At 36.5% G+C, this 17,988-nt stretch overlaps 2 protein-coding genes across 3 annotated transcripts in view; one reads left to right on the top strand and one right to left on the bottom strand.

The window, feature by feature from the left end:
* The first annotated feature begins 520 nt into the window (after window positions 1-520).
* Window positions 521-17,988, top strand: part of LOC149808370 (uncharacterized) — a 71,415-nt gene continuing 53,947 nt past the window's right edge. Inside the window, exon 1 of one of the 2 annotated variants that reach the window (XM_089976290.1) lies at window positions 521-677. The gene's annotated coding sequence lies outside the window, so the exon portion shown is untranslated. The remainder of the gene's footprint in view (window positions 678-17,988) is intronic. The other variant, XM_089976298.1, reaches the window with a different exon arrangement.
* LOC149808371 (putative CENPB DNA-binding domain-containing protein 1) lies at window positions 13,169-13,504 on the bottom strand. The gene has a single exon (XM_089967678.1). The coding sequence runs from the start codon at window positions 13,502-13,504 to the stop codon at window positions 13,169-13,171; it is 336 nt and encodes a 111-aa protein (XP_089823804.1).

The following is a 17,988-nucleotide window of genomic DNA, read 5'->3' as shown; positions in this document are numbered from 1 at the left end:
TTGCATTATTCATAAGCAATCTCTTCCCCAAAATGATAATAAACTTTTTATGTGTTTTTCGTACTTTTAAGAAAGAATGGTTTTTTTTGTGTATGAGAAAAATACATGCATATGAAATTTCCGGAGCCACACCATGACCATGTTATATCTGAATTCGTGTTACACATATATATATATATGTGTCTGTGTGTGTGTGTTTGTGTGACATTTTTTTTCAAGCAGTAACAGCTAGTAAAATTCTTTTTTCAAATTCATGACAGGTATATTAGGGTGTGTATGGTATAGTGTATAATTAGTTTGCATAAGAGACATGGTTTCTGCAGGATACATTATATTTGGGTCACAGTGTTCAACTCTTTTGCATCAGATACCAGTGGTTCCCCATTTAACATTTAACATAGTGAGTTTATATAGGTTAAAACCAGTTATAATTTTGCTTCTATTTCCTTTAATTCTATTTAATATATATATATATAGTTGAACCGAGTCATCTGGGATATAATTTTGAGACAACCAAATGACCTCAACACTGGTCTGGTGAGAGGAGGTGAAGTGTATCCACGGAGTGTGAAAATGAAAGTAGAGGCAATTCCTTGAATCTGGCATGGTTTTTCCAAAAGACGTTTCCAAATACAAGTTGAAAGTTACAGCTAGTGATTGAACAAGGTAATTGAAGAGTAAGTTTCCTCAAAATTTTATATGGTCTCTAAATGCGTAAATTACTGTATAAATACTGCGTTACTATTTTTAAACGTGACAAAATCGTTGATTGTTATTTTGTTAAAGCGTCAGCCGATACTGGTAGAAAACGCCTCGACATTTCTGGCTCAAAATATAAAATCAAAACCATTTTACAGTTCTATGGGTAAAGCAACCTTAAATCGCATCACCAAGAATCCCCGTTAGTGTGTGCAGAGCTTTGGTTGACGGAAGCAATGCGGCAGCGAAAGCACAGGCACTTGATTCTGGGGAAACTAATGTGTACACTCACCTTATAACACAGTGTACACATTAGTTTCCCCAGAATCAAGTGCCTGTGAGCGAAAGAAAGAGACGAACTCTCATACGGGTGTTACGAAACACTCTAATCCACCCAAATCCAGGCAAATTCACCCAAATCCACACCAAATCGCAATGTGTGTACCGTCTCATCTATAAATTACAACGCCTCCCCCCCCCCCAATTTTTTTTCTTTAAAACTTTGCGTTCTTGTGTCGGGTTGATCAGTAATAAATACAAATGCAATTTACTAGTATTATATCTTTCGATTTTAATCTCCACTCAGTTAATAAATAAATGACAAATCACTTCATTGCATTGCTCCATCACCCGACCAAATGCTACACGATGGAGCGATTGGCCCAAAAAAGATTCCATATAAATGACCTACAAAAATACATAAATTTCCAAAACCAAATGTTGCAAATAGTTTATTGTGATACACAAGTGGTTTATAAAATCTAAAGAAACCCAAAGTTTCCGAATATCATTGTCTCATAATAATGGCCATTAAAAATCTAAAGATGTACAAAAACTCAAATGTTCCAAATACATGATTACCTCATACAAGTGACTAAAACATCTAACAATGTACAAAGTATAAGGACTAAGACTTCTATTTGCACAAAGTTGTCCTTAATAGGAGCTTAAGCAAGACATGACATGGCATTTCAATGCTCAAAAATGCCAGTAAGCGAATGCTCACTTAACATCCCCTGAATGATATAAGTGACAAGCAAAATACAAGTTCCAGCATCCTTAACTCCCAATTCTTGTATTTTAATTCTAATTCCTTTAGTTTTATGTTAGAGTCTGATACAGACTTGCTGATTGAAACCAAAGCACTTTTATCCAAAACATTATTTTCTAACGAGTACTGCACCACAGTATTTTTTATTTCTTGCTTCGTTAAGGAAGCCTTTACCTCAGAAAGATTGTATTTTCTGGCAAGTTGAATTAATTCATCTGTTTTGAAAAAGTCTAATTGGTCCTGGGTAGGACTTGAAAGAAAGATTTGCACTTTTTATGACATTTTAGTAAAAGCTTGCCAATTTCACTAAAGATTTCAAAATTGTTAAAGAATACTTGTGATTTTTAAAAGTTTTCAAAAACATGGGGAATTCAAATGTAAAAAAAAAACAGTTTTCTGAAATATTTTAGCCAAAATTAAAAAATCCAAGGATGAATTCCCAATTTTTATGTTACATGTTTAGGTTCTGATAAACAGTAACAAAAGTAAGAATGAAAACAAAACAAGCTTTGAAAAATTTAACAAATAATTTATTTCCCTTGAAAAACAATGAGGAAATGAAAGAGAAAAAAATTGAACTTATAGTTTTAAGAATCAAATCCTAAAATAATCCAAGAATAATCCACAAATTAAATTTTAGAAATCCTAGTAATGAAATATTCTAATGAATTAAAGTTCGAGTCCCAACGAAAAATCCAAACTGGAAGGCAATCACTTATACTGTAGTCAGTATGGAGCTGTAGCGTCTACAGCTTTTTTATTATTCCACAGACAATAATATTCCGGTGTTTAAACGAATAAAATTTAAAGAAATATCCTTGTTAAGAATTCTGTATGAGCACTCAAATATTTCTAGGAAAAAGAAATAATCTTTTAGAATCCAAATACACCATTCCTTCGATAACTCGTGCCGGGATAACTCACAATCACGCTTATAATGCAGTGTCTGGCGTGGCTCATGACTTTTTGAAAAGAAATTTTAAATATCTTTAAATATGCTGAACATGAAAAAATTATAATAAGAATTGGTAAATTAAATCTTGATGCATCGCTCATTTTATCATCCAAAATGGTGATTAATGCCCATAAAGATAGAATGCATATTGTGAAATTTGCAAGTTCTATATAAGATATCATCTATTATGTAAGTTTTTTTATGATAAATAGTTGTCAATGCACTGTAAACTGTCTGGTGAAATAGCGATCAAAGAAAACTTTGGTAAATGCTAACAGGTGACAACAGAGAATGAAATAAACACCAATTAAATGTCTTGCTATGTGAAAGTCACATTCTAATCCTTTAATTCAGTTTCAGTGTAAACATTATAATCGCAACATATTCTGTTCTATGAAAATATGAAAAGAGTCAATCGACCTTCACATCAAAACCCGTGAGTACTTCTGTGAGAACCTAATTACGTGCTGGCTTTGTTTTGATCAACAACTTGGGAAAGTGTTTGTTGCATTAAAAATCAATTAAAAGAGACCTGTGTTGTTTTATCACTTTGAATATGTCTTTTGTATCAAATCAATTAAGAGAGCTACAAAGAAAAATTTCAAAGGCATGCAAATCTGAGCATAAGTTCTTGTGGTCACTACTGTTATCAAAATTCATTTTATTTGACCAATCGAAAATGCTTTAACATTTTTACACAGTGGCTGGAGACACAAAATGTTGACTATGTAAAAATCGTACAGTTGAGAAATCTGCAGGATTTTTCTTGGCGGCAGAGAAAACAAGTAGTAACACAAAAAAAATAACTGATTTTTTCAAAGTGTGAAGTTATATTTGCAAAGCTTGTCACAAATGGCAAGTATTATCGTGTTCAAATTTACATTGCTTTAAATTTGTAGACCCATTAAATTCATGTTGGTAACGATTAACACTTGTGATTTTTTATTTTCATTTTACTTCTACCACAATCAAATCTATCGTTCGTTTGTTCTTTTGTTCAATCAACAATGTTTCTCGAAAAGAGTGTCGATCTTCTGTATTTAAAAAACCCATCTAATTTGGATCAAACAATAAAACTAGAATGTATCCAATTCAACACACAAATTAGTGATGTTAGTACACAATGTTTGAAGTGGTACACTTGTTAAGCGAACGGAAACCAGTGGAATTATGTTTTTGATGATCTCCTCAACATACTATAATTTATCCTGAAATTAATGTTGCTTTATGAGTAAAACATAAAAAAGTACACCATTATGAAGAGATATTTATTCACAGTTAATCTCAGCACAATTATAAATAGAGTATTTACACTATAACCTGCCAACCCACCCACCCAATTTTGCCTTTATGTCAATCCCTTTATTGATTTTGGTTTTTTTTTTTATAGGTCCCTCGATAACTTGCACCTCATTTATAGTGTGGTCGATGTTTTTGGACCCCGATTTGTGCGAGTTATCGAGGGAGAAGTGTAATTTGAATACAAATTAAAATATAACTCCAAACTAGTCACAACAAAATAAACGCCTTACATTCCAGTGTTTAGAAGCCTGACTGAGATTATTTCTCTATAGACAAAGGTTATACAGTCAAATAATGCGCAAAACAGATACCTGTATGACGGTCACGTGATAACATTCCAGAACATTTTAAAAGGTATTCACATGTCTAAGATCACGTATTCTAGTACAGCCTCGATTTCACTATTATCATTCACACATTGAAAATGAATTTAAAAAAAGAAGTTGTTTACTTGATTAACAATCAAGCCCAGGGACTAGGTCAGCAAAAGATACAAAGTTAGGTGTTTATGACTAAACAGTCCAGTCAAACTAATTTCTGGAAAATATCAAATTCCTAGTAAACAAAATTACATTACTTTGACATATAATGAAATTAAAAATAAAAACATTTTAAAACTTACAAACAGTTAAATTAAATCAAATATAAATTAAATATACATAGCAACTGTTATTATTTGTCCTTGGTGCACTGATTACTCCTTCTAGTAATGGACAGAAAACATAAGTGTTGAGTTTGTCTAACATGAATCGTTGCCAATATGACTTGAAAACAGGAAATTGTTGTAAATAGGGTACTAAATTGTGACATCTTGAATCAGATTCCGTACCATCCGAGGCAAATATTATTCCATCATCTTTTTTAAAAAAAAATATTTGGAGTATTCTTTTATGGGCCTGTACACATGCCCCATTTTCTTCAAGATGTCATCGTACATTGTCAGGAATGTGTTTGGTACATAACAAAAATTTTGCCTTTGTAAATTTGGCTTTCAGGGCATTCGTCATTCTCTTTTCTTCATCACTTCCAATGGTTAATCGTGTTTTGTGTCCAAATTGATCGCTAATGTGTGAGACATATCGCGAGTCATGAAAACACAGGGGTGTTATCCCATGTGTCCCAAAAAAAATTAATATTATTTTGAACAGAATATTCTGGTGGCAGTTGCCTCTTTTCAAATAGTAAGCATTACATTATTTGTAATCTGTCAAATTTGGTATGCGTTTTGCTTCGTTATTGGAGACAGAAACCTTATGTGCACAGAAATGGCCAACAGCATTGTATATAACAAAAATGGAGGTCCCCATTTGATCTATATCCCATTGTCAACAAACATGTTTCACGAACAATTCACACTGATATTCCTAGGAGCACATGGCTGTATAGTTGTTTATATGCTACATGTACATGTACTTAAAATGGCCTAGACTTAGGTCAGTTAGAGACTACCATGATGCAGAGGCAACCATGGGGATGAGGCTATTCATAGGGAAATGAAAATATGTGAACAAGTTTAACAAACATTCTTGTGAGATGTCCCACCTTCATTTAATTTGACAGCCACATATAATTTCAAATATTGGAACTTTAATTTGAGTTTTACACCAGCATTGGTAGCAGTCGTAAGCATGAACTTTTTTTATTGCAAACAGGAAACTTTTACAGCACGATACATATGTTCCAATCACAATGAAAAATTAAGCAATACTTTTATTTTAAGTTTGTTGCTGACTTCCTTTGATCAAATGTCTTCGGCTTGCTTTGATGAAGGTGCATGTTTTATTCAAAGCGCCGCTAAAGGCCCACTCGGAAAGACCAAACAAATGCCCGCTTGTTATTGCTGTTCAATATCAAATAATTGTAGAACATTGAGACAGATTTTTTAAAATAGTATTAGTATGTACACAGAAAGATCGGTGCTTGAAAGGTAATCAGTTTTCTTTGAATTTTCAGCAGAACTATTTTTTCTGGTACATTTTTCAAACAGACAAGCTATTGTCATTGTCTGGTCATATGTAGTCATTCCCGTTCCTGCCTTCAGATGTGGTTGATTGTGGCTAGTCATGAAGCACGACTATTTTGGTATACATTGTATTATGGCATACTGTACTAAGGCCAGACATCAGCATAAGTGGATTATGATATAACAATGCAGTGCTAGGGTGGTTTGTCAATATGAACAAAGGATTTGTTTATGCAACAATAGAAAAGCTGGAATTCACCGACATCATGCAGTGTCAGGTAGCCATTTACAAGCCAGCCTGGTAAACTTGAACGACCTTACATTGTGCCATACCTGCATGAAATCGATAAATGCTTCCACCAGGCTTGACAAATTCTTTCTTTGCTTTCATGGATTTTGTGCATGAAGACAAATATGCTAAGGAAATTAATAATAATGATAATAATGTAGTGGAAACTCCCTCAGATACACTACCCTGAGTGTCGCTATCTCAGGTTCTTTAGGATAGCTCTTTGTATTTGGAGTGGTATGCTGTTGTATCTGTCTGAGGACTGGCACTCCAGAGTATTCCTGGCATTTTGTAAGTGCCTGGGACACCAACTGTGTCATTGACTGGGTCGTCCTGTGGTCACCAACAGTGTCATTGACTAAGTCGCTGAGTCATTGAATAGGTTGTCCTTCTGGGTTATCCTTCTTCTGGTTCACCCTTCATCAATTGGATCGTCAGTTGGATCGTCACCTGGATCACTGACTGTGTCGTCAGCTGAGTCACTGGGTCGCAGACTGGGTCTTGGACTGTGTCATCAACTGAGTTGCTGATTCATCAACTAGGGTCACAGTCATCAACTGGGTCATCCTTCTGGTTGCCAACTAGTCGACTGGATGGTTTGTCTGGGCCACCGTCTGGGTCGCTGAGTTGCCAACTGGGTCTTCCTTCTGGGTCACCATCGTTGACCTGGTCCTGATTGTGGGTCTTTGCTCGCTCAGTATGGACAGGGAGAGATGAACAGGGCAAAATAATGAGAGAAGAAAGTCCTTCAGTAAAAATGTGTATTGTTGCAAGGTCAGTAATCCAAGATTTTTGCGCTTGTATGAGCCTTGTAGCACCTGTATTCTGGTTGACAAAAGACCTGGTCCCTATTCTTTTTAGATTCCCCCCTCTGGCCTTTTCCTGTTCAGCAAACCATGACCAAATATGCTTGCTCTGGCAGGCTGGTTATACTGCTTCAGTTGCAAGGGGACATCTTCACACAATACCACTTTATAACACACCACCATTGCAGCCACAGTTGGCACATATATATACCCGGGCAGAATCATGTGACCCAAACTAAGATGCTAGACATTGCTACAAAGCCTGCTAACATTTAAAATCAATCATAAACTTTAATGAAATGAACATTCGCTTATACAAAATGAAAATTACTATCCATTGTTTTTTCTCATTACACAAGCCACGCCTCCACATCTGTGTGCTTCTATGCACATACGAATACATGTAGATAGAAGAAAAATAAAATCACATAAATCATGGAGGAGAACACAATATCAAATAATCACAAAAGAATTAATGTTTAATTCGAATGACATTATTTCACAGTACTTCATTCCAGCCATCAAGATGCTTGTTCACTATTCTGGATTAGAAAGGAATTCATCCAGCTTTTTGGGGAGTTTCCTCTGTCATCTGGGTTGTTTACTGTGAGAATTTGTGTCATGGTTTTGATGGGATAAGGCACAACATTGAGGTTGTCATTCCCTTGACTTTTGTCAATACTTTTCACCATCTCAGAATCAAACTCCCTCGCTTGGTTGGTGACCTAATTTCATCCCTGATACCTTTTAAATGATCCATGTGCACTCAAGAGGCTTTCGTGTCTGAAATAGCTCACATCTGGTTCTGCTATCATAACGGTGCTTCTGTTGTTACATGTTGTATTGAAAATTCCCTGTGGCAAAATGGTGGTAAATGTATAAATTTTCCTATGCTTGAATCCATTCATGTGAACTGCTGTAAAGTTGATGGGGTGGTTTACCAAACACAGTGTCTAATGGCAAGTCTGGACCCCATCCCATCATCATGAAATCTGTAGTAAAACCTGAGGTTTCATGCACTGCCATCGCTATGTACAAGAGGTGCTCGTCCCAGTCTCTCTGTCATTCTTTGATGAAAGCAGATAGAATGCTCTCTAGTGATTGGTTCATTCTTTCCACCATGCTGTTGCGCTGTGCATGGAATGGAATCATCTTAGTTTTCTTGATTCCAAGGATTCAATATGTTTCATGAAAAAGTTCACTCTCAAACTGTTGGTCTTGAACAGTGTGAATCTGTCTTGGCACACCAATGTGCATGACGACTTCCTCTAATAGCAGTCTTGTGATGTTTGAAGCTTCCTGGCAAGACATTGGGGATATCTGTCAGTAAAATAAAGTAGTCGGTGATCATGCGAATGTAAACATTTCCATTTTCAGTCTTCAGAAGTGGCCCTAAGATGTCAGTGGCTGTATGTTCCACTGGAAACCCTGACACAATCAGCTGCATTGGAGCTCACCTTTTGACAGGTCCTGATTGTGGGTCTTTGCTCGCTCAACTTTCACTTTGCATAGTCCTCACTACCTTTCTGGCACCAAAGTTGCACATATTTCTGAAGTCCAACCCAGTAATACCCTTTTCTGATCTTCTCTAGAGTTGTCCTCTGCTGCAAGAATCATGAGCCATGCATAGAACATCGTTTCTCTTTTCTTGTGGAACAATAGCTTGACTGAATTTCTCCACCATCATGTGACTCCCATCTGCGACAGAGTATGGCATTCTTTATCTCTAGCTGGTCCCACTGACTCCAAAGGCTTTTCACCAAGATGCTATATCTGGCAACTACTGTGCTTGACCTCTAAATACAATTTCTTTTCTTCTTCTGTCCAAGAATTTAAGGTTGAACACATCTTGAAGTGAATTATAAAATCTATCAAGGGTGTTGTCCTGTCATACAGCAACAAAGTACTGACCGGTCTCTTCAAGGTGCTCGGTGGAGGATCAGTTGCCACACTGCTTCCTTCTGAAACGGCTCTCTTGCTTTCAGCCCTTGTTATTTCTCTAAACACTTCCTGTATTGCATCCCTTGTGGATGTGGTATCAGCTATCTTCTTGGTCTTTGGCAAATCCAAGGGTGTTGACATCGCCTGTCCACTAAGGTGAAATGGTTGTCTGGAAGCAATTCTTTCTCTCAACACCCCTGCCTTCCTGGACATTTATGCACTGATATCCTTAGTCCTCTTTCTCTGAGTTAGTCTTTTCTTCAAATCTTCACATTCCTTCGTTAAGTGCCAAAAATTCATCTTCGAAAGGAATTGCTGTCTTTATTTCTGTTTCGGGAGAAAGCAGCCAGTTGCTGAATTTTGACCCTCCATAATTAGCCATCTTGATTTTGTCTTCTACTCCACGACCTATCCCACTGCTGCTCACCAATTTGTAGCAAAATCTCCCTTGGCTACACTACCCTGAGTCTTACTCTCTTGGGTTCTTTAGGATAGGTCTTTGTATTTGGAGTGATACCCCCGCTGGATCTGTCTGAGGACTGGCACTCCAGAGTGCAATCAATTTTTACCTCAGTGGGATACTGTCTTATTCCTAGCATCTTGTCACCATCTGGGTAATCAACTGGTTCACTGAGTCATCAACTGTGGTAGCCAACTGTGACATTGACTGAGTTGCTGAGTTGTTGACTAGGTCATCTTTCTGGATTGCCCTTCTGGATCATCGACTGGATCATCATCTGGGTTATCGCCTGAGTTGCGGACTGTTTCACTGACTGAGTCACTAGATTATACTCTATTCGCTGACTGGGTTACTGACTGTTGTTGACTGGGTCATCCTATGGTTGTTGACTGTGTTATTGATTGAGGTACTGAGTTATCAACAAGGTCGTCCTTCTGGGTCACTGAGTCATTGCCTGTGTTGTCCTTGTGGTCAATGACTGTGTTATCAACCAGGTTGTGGTCATGGGTCTTTACTCGCCAAGATCAACAGGGAGAGACAAACAGAGAAATATTAGCTATGTATTATGTTGTTTACAAAAATCAATGTCCCTGGTCAGGTACACTGTGAACAAGATTTCAGACAAGGTCAGTTACAAAATACAAATGCATATAACATACAGTAATGAAGAATATCCAACAAAAAATACAAATAAAATATAATCAATGCTAAACATAGTGAATATTCAAATGCTTGGTATATTTTATGCTTGGAGATAGATAAACTACTTTTTCTATGGAGAAATAAATCAATGTGAGGTACTTCATCAGTTAATCAATAGATAAATAAATGCTGTACTTAAGAATGTATATACAAAACAATAAGCTCAAACAATCACAAGAGAGACTTGATTAATTGATATCTCTATTTTCCCCTGGTGCAGACATTAAGTGAATACAGCACATAAAAAGAGTTTGCAAGAAGTTAAGATTCTCTTTCGATCTGAGTAACATGTTTATTTTACAGATGAAATTTTCTTAACAGCAATCATTACTTCTTATGCAAAAAATGATGAAAAAAGACAAGGATACAAAGTGCTCGCTTCCATGGACAATTCTGCAGCATTTGTTAGTTGATGTTTCATCTGTTTTCCTTTATTCTGGAACTGTCAGAAAATGATTTTTACAACATACACCGCACAAACATTCTGTTAAATCAATTACATTTAATACAATTAACCAATTACTGGTATTCGCTTGTACCAATTAGCCCTGCATGTTTTAAATTTTGTATTCTCATGTTATTTACCTTTTAATTAAATTTACTGCTATTCAGCATTATCTCACATGCAAGTATATTTAAATCATGAGTGTGAATGTCCCCTGATGAATAAATTGTTGTTTTGAAAGGCATTGTTCAGACAGTGCCTATAAATTTTATTATTTTTCTTATCCAAAGTGGCTGAAGACTGATATTCGTCATATGATATCGATTTATCTATCTCCATATGCCACTTATAAAGAATAAAGAGAGATAGATGGAAAAGTTGTTGTTGTAGGGTTTAATGCCATTTTTCAGCACACGATAGGATATACATGGTGGCCAGTATTTATGGTGGAGGAAGAACCCGGAAAGAACCACCGACCCCCGAGAAGCTACTGGCAAGCTTTCTCACATACCGCTATGGAGAGTACAGTCAGTCATACAAAATTATGTAAAAGATGTACAATTGAAAACTTAAAATAAAATATGAAATATCAGTCACAAAATACCTTGGTTAACAAAGCAGAATGTGTACTGCATATGCAACATTAAAATTAGTAAATATATGCAGTGAGGTAAATATGAATAGTCATTTCATTGTTATACACTGAAGATGTGAAAAGAGCTAGATGACAAGAGTACACATCAGTATGCTCAAAGCATAAATTTTAAGAAAATAAAGTGAGTAACAAAACAAAGCAGATATACATGTATTCCTGGTGCACAATCATACCTTTCTGATACAGTGGTTCCTTGACTTACGAGTTTAATTCGTTATGTGACGGAGCTCGTAACTCAAATTATTTGTATGTCAAATCAATTTTCCCCATTGAAATGAATTGAAATGCCATTAATCCATTTTGGATCCCCAAAAAACACCGCAATTTTTTTGTTACATGTTTTTAAATAGGAAAAATGTACTTATAAATAACGAATATTGTATAAAAACATAATACAATACAATGTACTGCAATAAACTGGTTTTATTAAGTATAATGTACAGCATTTACCGTGGAGACTTGAATATGCTGATGGAGGTGGAGGAGAAAGGCTGAAGTGAATAACTGAATCTTATTCGCTGATTTTTGCCCTTTTCGCCACGCTTTTCTCACTTTCATCTGCAGGGGTTTTCGATAAAATCCTGTCCAATGAGGTCTGTTTTATCCTCTGTTTCAGAATGTTTCTGAAATGAGTTAGGCAAGTGTCATTAAAAAGAGCCGTCGCACGCCCAGTTGCAACTTTTTCTGGGTGTTTCTTTTGAATAAAGTCTGAAAGTTTCTCCCACATTCCCAACATTTCCTTTATCTCACTTGTAGAGATAACCTCCTCTGCCTCCTCCGTATCACCTATTTCCTGCAAAACCTCCATGTGCTGCTGCGTCTGTAGCTCCTTTAGCTCCTCCATTGTCAGTTCCTTGGAGTGCTCCTTGATGAGCTCACTGATGTCACCTTCATCCATGTCCAGGCCCATGGACTTGCAGAGGGATACAATCTCCTCCACTGCTGCTGTTTCGGGTTCAAGTCTTTCAGAGTCCGTTTCAGACACAACTTCACGCCACAGCTTCTTCCACGCAGAAGTCAAGGTCCTCTTTGTAACACCTTGCCAGGCCATACTGATAATTCTGAGGCATATCACGATGTTATAGTGGTCCTTCCAAAACTCTCGAAGGGTGAGGTTTGTGCTCTCCGTCACCTCAAAGCAGCGGCGGAACAGGTGCTTGGTGAAGTGCTTCTTGAAATTAGAAATCACCTGCTGGTCCATGGGCTGCAGGATAGGGGTGGTGTTGGGTGGAAGGTAGAGAACCTTTATAAACTTGAACTCTTCAAGGATGTCATCTTCGAGGTTAGGTGGGTGAGCAGGTGCATTGTCCAGGATGAGAAGGGCTTGCAGGGGTAGGTTATTTTCCTGGAGATATTTCTTAACATCAGGACCAAAGACCAAATTCACCCACTCCACAAAGAACTGCCTGGTGACCCATGCCCTTGGGTTTACCCTCCACATAACCTGCAGTTTTTCTTTCAGAATCTTATGTGACTTAAAGGCTCTGGGGTTTTCTGAATGATAAATGAGTAGCGGCTTAATCTTGCAGTCACCGCTCCCATTGGCGCACAGTGTGAGGGTTAGCCTATCCTTCATGGGTTTGTGGCCTGGCATCCTCTTCTCCTCTGCCGTTATATAAGTCCTCCTTGGCATCTTCTTCCAGAAGAGTCCTGTCTTGTCACAGTTGAAGACTTGCTGGGGGATGTATCCTTCTACTGCTATAATTCCAGCAAAAGTTTTGAGGTAATCCTCAGCTGCCTTCATATCCGCGCTCGCTGCCTCACCATGCCTGACAACGGAGTGAATGCCGGTCCTCTTTTTAAAATTCTCAAACCAGCCCCGACTGGCTTTAAACGGCTCGCCCAATGCCTCGTCTGTCAAAGTGCCTGGGGTCTGCTGCAGCAAATCAGCGTAAATAGCTCATGCCTTCTCGCAGATTATAGCCTCTGTCACGGTATCTCCTGCGAGCTGCTTCTCCGTCAACCACACCATCAGCAGCTTCTCCATATTTTCATGGATAGATGTCTGCTGTTTAGAAATTATTTTAACGCCCTTGGCTGGCATTATAGCCTTTATCGACTCCTTTTGCTTCAGTATGGTGCAGATCATAGAAGTGCTACACTTGTACTGCTTCGCCAAGTCGACTACACGCACACCTTGGTCATATTTTTCGATAATTTCTTTATTTAATTCAATGCACATCATCCGCTTCTTCTCCTCAGCACTGTCCTTCACACTCACTTTCTTTGGATCCATGGTTGGAAAAACAAAGTTTTGCAAAATAACTGCAAGCACAAATGCAAGCACAACACTGATGCTTCCACTGCGAGCTAACCGCTTAAAGTGAACAAGTGAGACATGGGATGCTGGGTGGATGTTGCGACTTTCACTGTGGCGTTTGCTGTGCCAACTAGCGGTGGGGTATCTGAAGCTGGCTTGTAACCCAAATTTTAGCTCTCAACTCAAAGCAAAAAATCGGCCGAGAGATGGCTCGTATCTTGAAAAACTTGTTAGTTGGGACACTCGTAAGTCAAGGAACCACTGTATATACTATTTTCTGTGGAAGCAACAGTTGTGATACACAAAAGTTGGAAATACATAATTTGATCATTACTAATGTTAAAATCATAGGTTATCATTCTGAAACGAGTATAGACAAAATCAGTTTCAGATAGTAAATCTAAGTACATGTAAACATGCACATCAAATTTATTGAAAATAAGACACCGAAAAGCCTTTTGAGAGAAAGAGAAAAGAAATATTTTCAAATGTAAAGTGCAAAAGTAGAATCTCAGATTATGGAACCAGATATTTAGTAGAGAAAGCCACCTACACACACTTTAAAATATTAGCTACAAGCTGGAGGATTGAAATTCCTAACCTAGTGTTACCAAATTCCCAGACTGTTTTGTGTTAAACAGCAGTTTCTTTTTCTCTTTCAAATTTTAATAGGCACCACAGACTTTAATGAGGATAGATTATATATGTGTTCATGTAACAAAACTGGTTTTTTATTCTGATCTCTAAATAGAGCCAGGTAGTCAGTGCTTTCAGGCATCACTGTGCCAATTGTTTTTTCCACAGACTTTAATGCTGATGTTTGGTGAAATAAATATTCTTTCTGTTCTACCTCAGCACATGTGTCACATGCTATCATAGGGAACAATCTTTGTCAATTTGACAAGAACACAACTAGGTACTTCATTGCATTTAAGAGAGAGAACTCTGCTGGAACTAAGCAGGGGTAAGAGTTGTCCAGTCACATCAGTTGCATTTTCAGTGATCTCTATCACATTTTTTAAAAATAAAAAAAACAAAAAATACAACTCTTTCATAATTCACCAGTTACATGTCTTGCTTTTGAAAACAATTATAGGGGGCCACGAATTAATGCAATAAGCCAATCTATCATCAGATATAATTATTATATATTTATCCCGATATTCCCAATTTTCACCCCAAAAATACCAATTTTTACAAATGCCAAGAATGTTTTGAAAATACCATTTGATTAACAATGGCTGTGGAAAGAGGGCAAAAGTGATGCAGAAATTCCACACTCTACAGCCACTGAAGTCAGTTATTTTAAATATCAGCACAGTTAAAATGATCAATAGATAAACACATTTTCCCAGGAACATGATCAATTGGAGTTGTAATACCAAACCTGAACCCCTAGGACCTTCTGTACTGAGGTTACACTTCATCTTTTAAAAAAGGGGAGGTGATGTTAATTAGAGTTAGGTTATTAATTAGTGATTGTACAGTATATGGTTGCAAACACTGATCCTGATTTGTTTTTTTGCGAAATCCTGATTTTTTTCCTTTGGCATCCTGATTTTCATTACACTCAAGGTGGCAGGTTTGAATATAGTGTATCACAGCTTTGGAGCAGTTATGGTGGAATTGGGGTGAAATTAAGGGGAATAAAATACAGAAAAATGCCAAAGATAAACAATAAATTTAGCAAGTCAGATGGAGTTAAAACAGGAGGCAAGTATGGATCTAAAAAGGAGATATAGCTTATGATAAAGGTATCAAAAGCCACATAGAAAAAAAAAATGAGAAGAGAAAGTTTGATGACCTTAGACAAATATATGGAGGCAGCACACCTTGGGTCCAAGGACAGTCCAATGGCATCTGTACTATAACATCCCTTACAAGCACCAAAACATCAGGTGAGGCAGTATGCATTCCTATCTGAAATAAAAGGATGAATAATTTAGATGCTTATAGTTTATTTGACCTACACAAACAAGTAAGAAAAGTGAGCCTCAGTTGGGAACAAAAATACCCAAGCGAAAAAAAATGATTAAATCATTATTTTAAACCTACTATGAGTAATTATTAAATCACTTGTATTTATATTTGCATCAAGATTTGGAACTAATATAACATTTCACAATAAATCTTTTCTTAATTTTCATACACAAGCACTACAAATTTTAGGTTCATTTCTTGCAATGTCATGTATGGTGTAACTTACAGTCAATAAGGGAGATAACAATGATATGCATAATGTATCATTTTTATTCCTCTGAAACATTATCCATGTTGTAGTGTACGATCATGAAAAATATATCAAATTGCATGCAATTAAATTATCCAAAAAATAAATTATCGATAAGTGATAACCTAAAATTCAGGCTTTAAGAGACCTAATAGAGACTTAATATTGTTCTCTGAGACGAGGAGACTGCCGTAAATCACATAGATCATGCTCTCTACAATGCCGGCATGTGGAATGCAGCCTTCCATAAACATGCAAGGATGATCCCATGTTATTTTGGATTCTTGCAATGGGATGCAAAGTTTGAAGAACAGTGGACTTGAATGGAAGGAATGGGCAATACATGTATGTGACTAATGTGGTTTATCATATGTTTGACCTTATGTGAGGAAATTTCAAACAAAATGTTGGACAGAAATAAATAGAATTAATTGAAAGTCATTTGTAAGGTTTTAAATGGACATATGCAAGTGTGTAATGCTGACTTAAAGAAACTGATCGTCTAATGTCATTGCTGTCTGTTCATAATCCCCTTTCCACTTGATAAAAATTATAATTGGAATGCAGTTGTCACCATCTCATACAAGTGACAGAACAGAGAAATCAGCTTAGGACAAATTGGGAGGTTTACATTGGGTTGGAGATTTTACTTCAAAAGAGGCAGGTTTTTCAATGATGGTGGTGAATTTTTTTTATTGCAGAATATATCTTTGACTTTATATATTTCCCAATGAAAGCCTATAGCTTCGGTCACTTTGTGAGAAATTTATTTTCTGTGTGTATGAGATCTTTTGTGTAACTTCTGGATCATGGTACATTAATATTGACTACATCTGAAAAGTGATCACTACTGTGAATGGGAGATTATGTTTGGCAACTGTTTCTTAGCACTTGTATCCACATTTAATTCAGATTTGACAAACAAAGATTTCAGTAACGGTGTATTTGTATCTGTTGCAGCATTTAATATGCTACACAATGTGTAATTTTGTTTTTGACACCATAGTAGATTTTTAAATTGGATTTTCAGAAAGGTCAGAATGCATATGCATGTCCTTTGAACTTGATTCCAACCACAAAAATTCACATTTCCATCCATCATTGAATTTTGCATGATATTTCAGTTGCTAAGATTTTGGCATGTTAGCATTGGGAGATAATGCACACTTGGACAGGTAAACAAACTTTGAGCACCAAAGCCAAACTGACTCTGTTTCATGCTGATTGAGATCTTTAGTTATCAAACCATAATCAATTAATTTTTTAATCCTTTTGGAATTACTTCTGACCACACATAATATAATCCATGTTGACAAACTTCAAAAACTGAAGACAGCTGTTCCTGCCAACAGAATGAAAGAGATATTAATTGTTTTGTACTGCTTGAAATCAGGAACTAAATTGTCATGCCTGCTTAAGACAGTTGACAGACGTGATCACAGGCAGTATTACCATAAATATACTATACTGGATGAAAAGTATGAAAAAAGGAGAAAAAAATTAAATAATAATTTAATAATTTAGCATACATGGGAGATTTCATTGAGTGATGGGATGAACAGAAGACACCCTTCATCTTGAGAGTTTAACCCTCCTGTCCAGGTTCTTCATATATATATATATATATATATATATATATATATATATATATATATATATATATATATATATATACACACACACACACATATGCCATCTTGTATGTAAGTAGTAAACAGTGTGTGATTGTAAGAGATTAATGGAAGAGTGGAAGAGGAGTTCAGAATGAAAGAGATATTGTTTTATATTTTTTTTGCTGCTTGAAATTAGGAACTAAATTGTCTTGCCTGCTTAAGACAATTCACAGACATGTGATCACAGGCATTATTACCATAAATATACTATACTGGATGAAAAGTATGAAAAAAAGGGAAAATAATTCAATAATAATTTAGCATACACAGGAGACTTCAGTGAGTGATGGGATGAACAGAAGACACCCTTCATCTTGAGAGTTTAACCCTCCTGTCCATACACATATGCCATCTTGTATGTAAGTAGTAAACTGTGTGTGACTGTAAGAGATTAATGGAAGAGGAGTTCAACTTTACACCTGGTTTAAAAATTATTCCACATAATCAAATTAAATAGTTGCATGCTGCCAGAAATCGTGAATTTTTGTGGGGCAGAGTATCAATTGTAGAATTTGCTGCCATGTGGTTTTTCTCTGATATTGCCAGCAATGTTTGCA

The sequence above is a fragment of the Sinohyriopsis cumingii genome, chromosome 1, assembly GCF_028554795.1.
Source record: "Sinohyriopsis cumingii isolate HCF-2022 chromosome 1, ASM2855479v2, whole genome shotgun sequence".
Lineage (NCBI taxonomy): Eukaryota > Metazoa > Mollusca > Bivalvia > Unionida > Unionidae > Sinohyriopsis > Sinohyriopsis cumingii.
The sequence above is the reverse complement of the archived record's forward strand: the minus strand, read 5'-3'. Positions and strand labels throughout refer to the sequence as shown.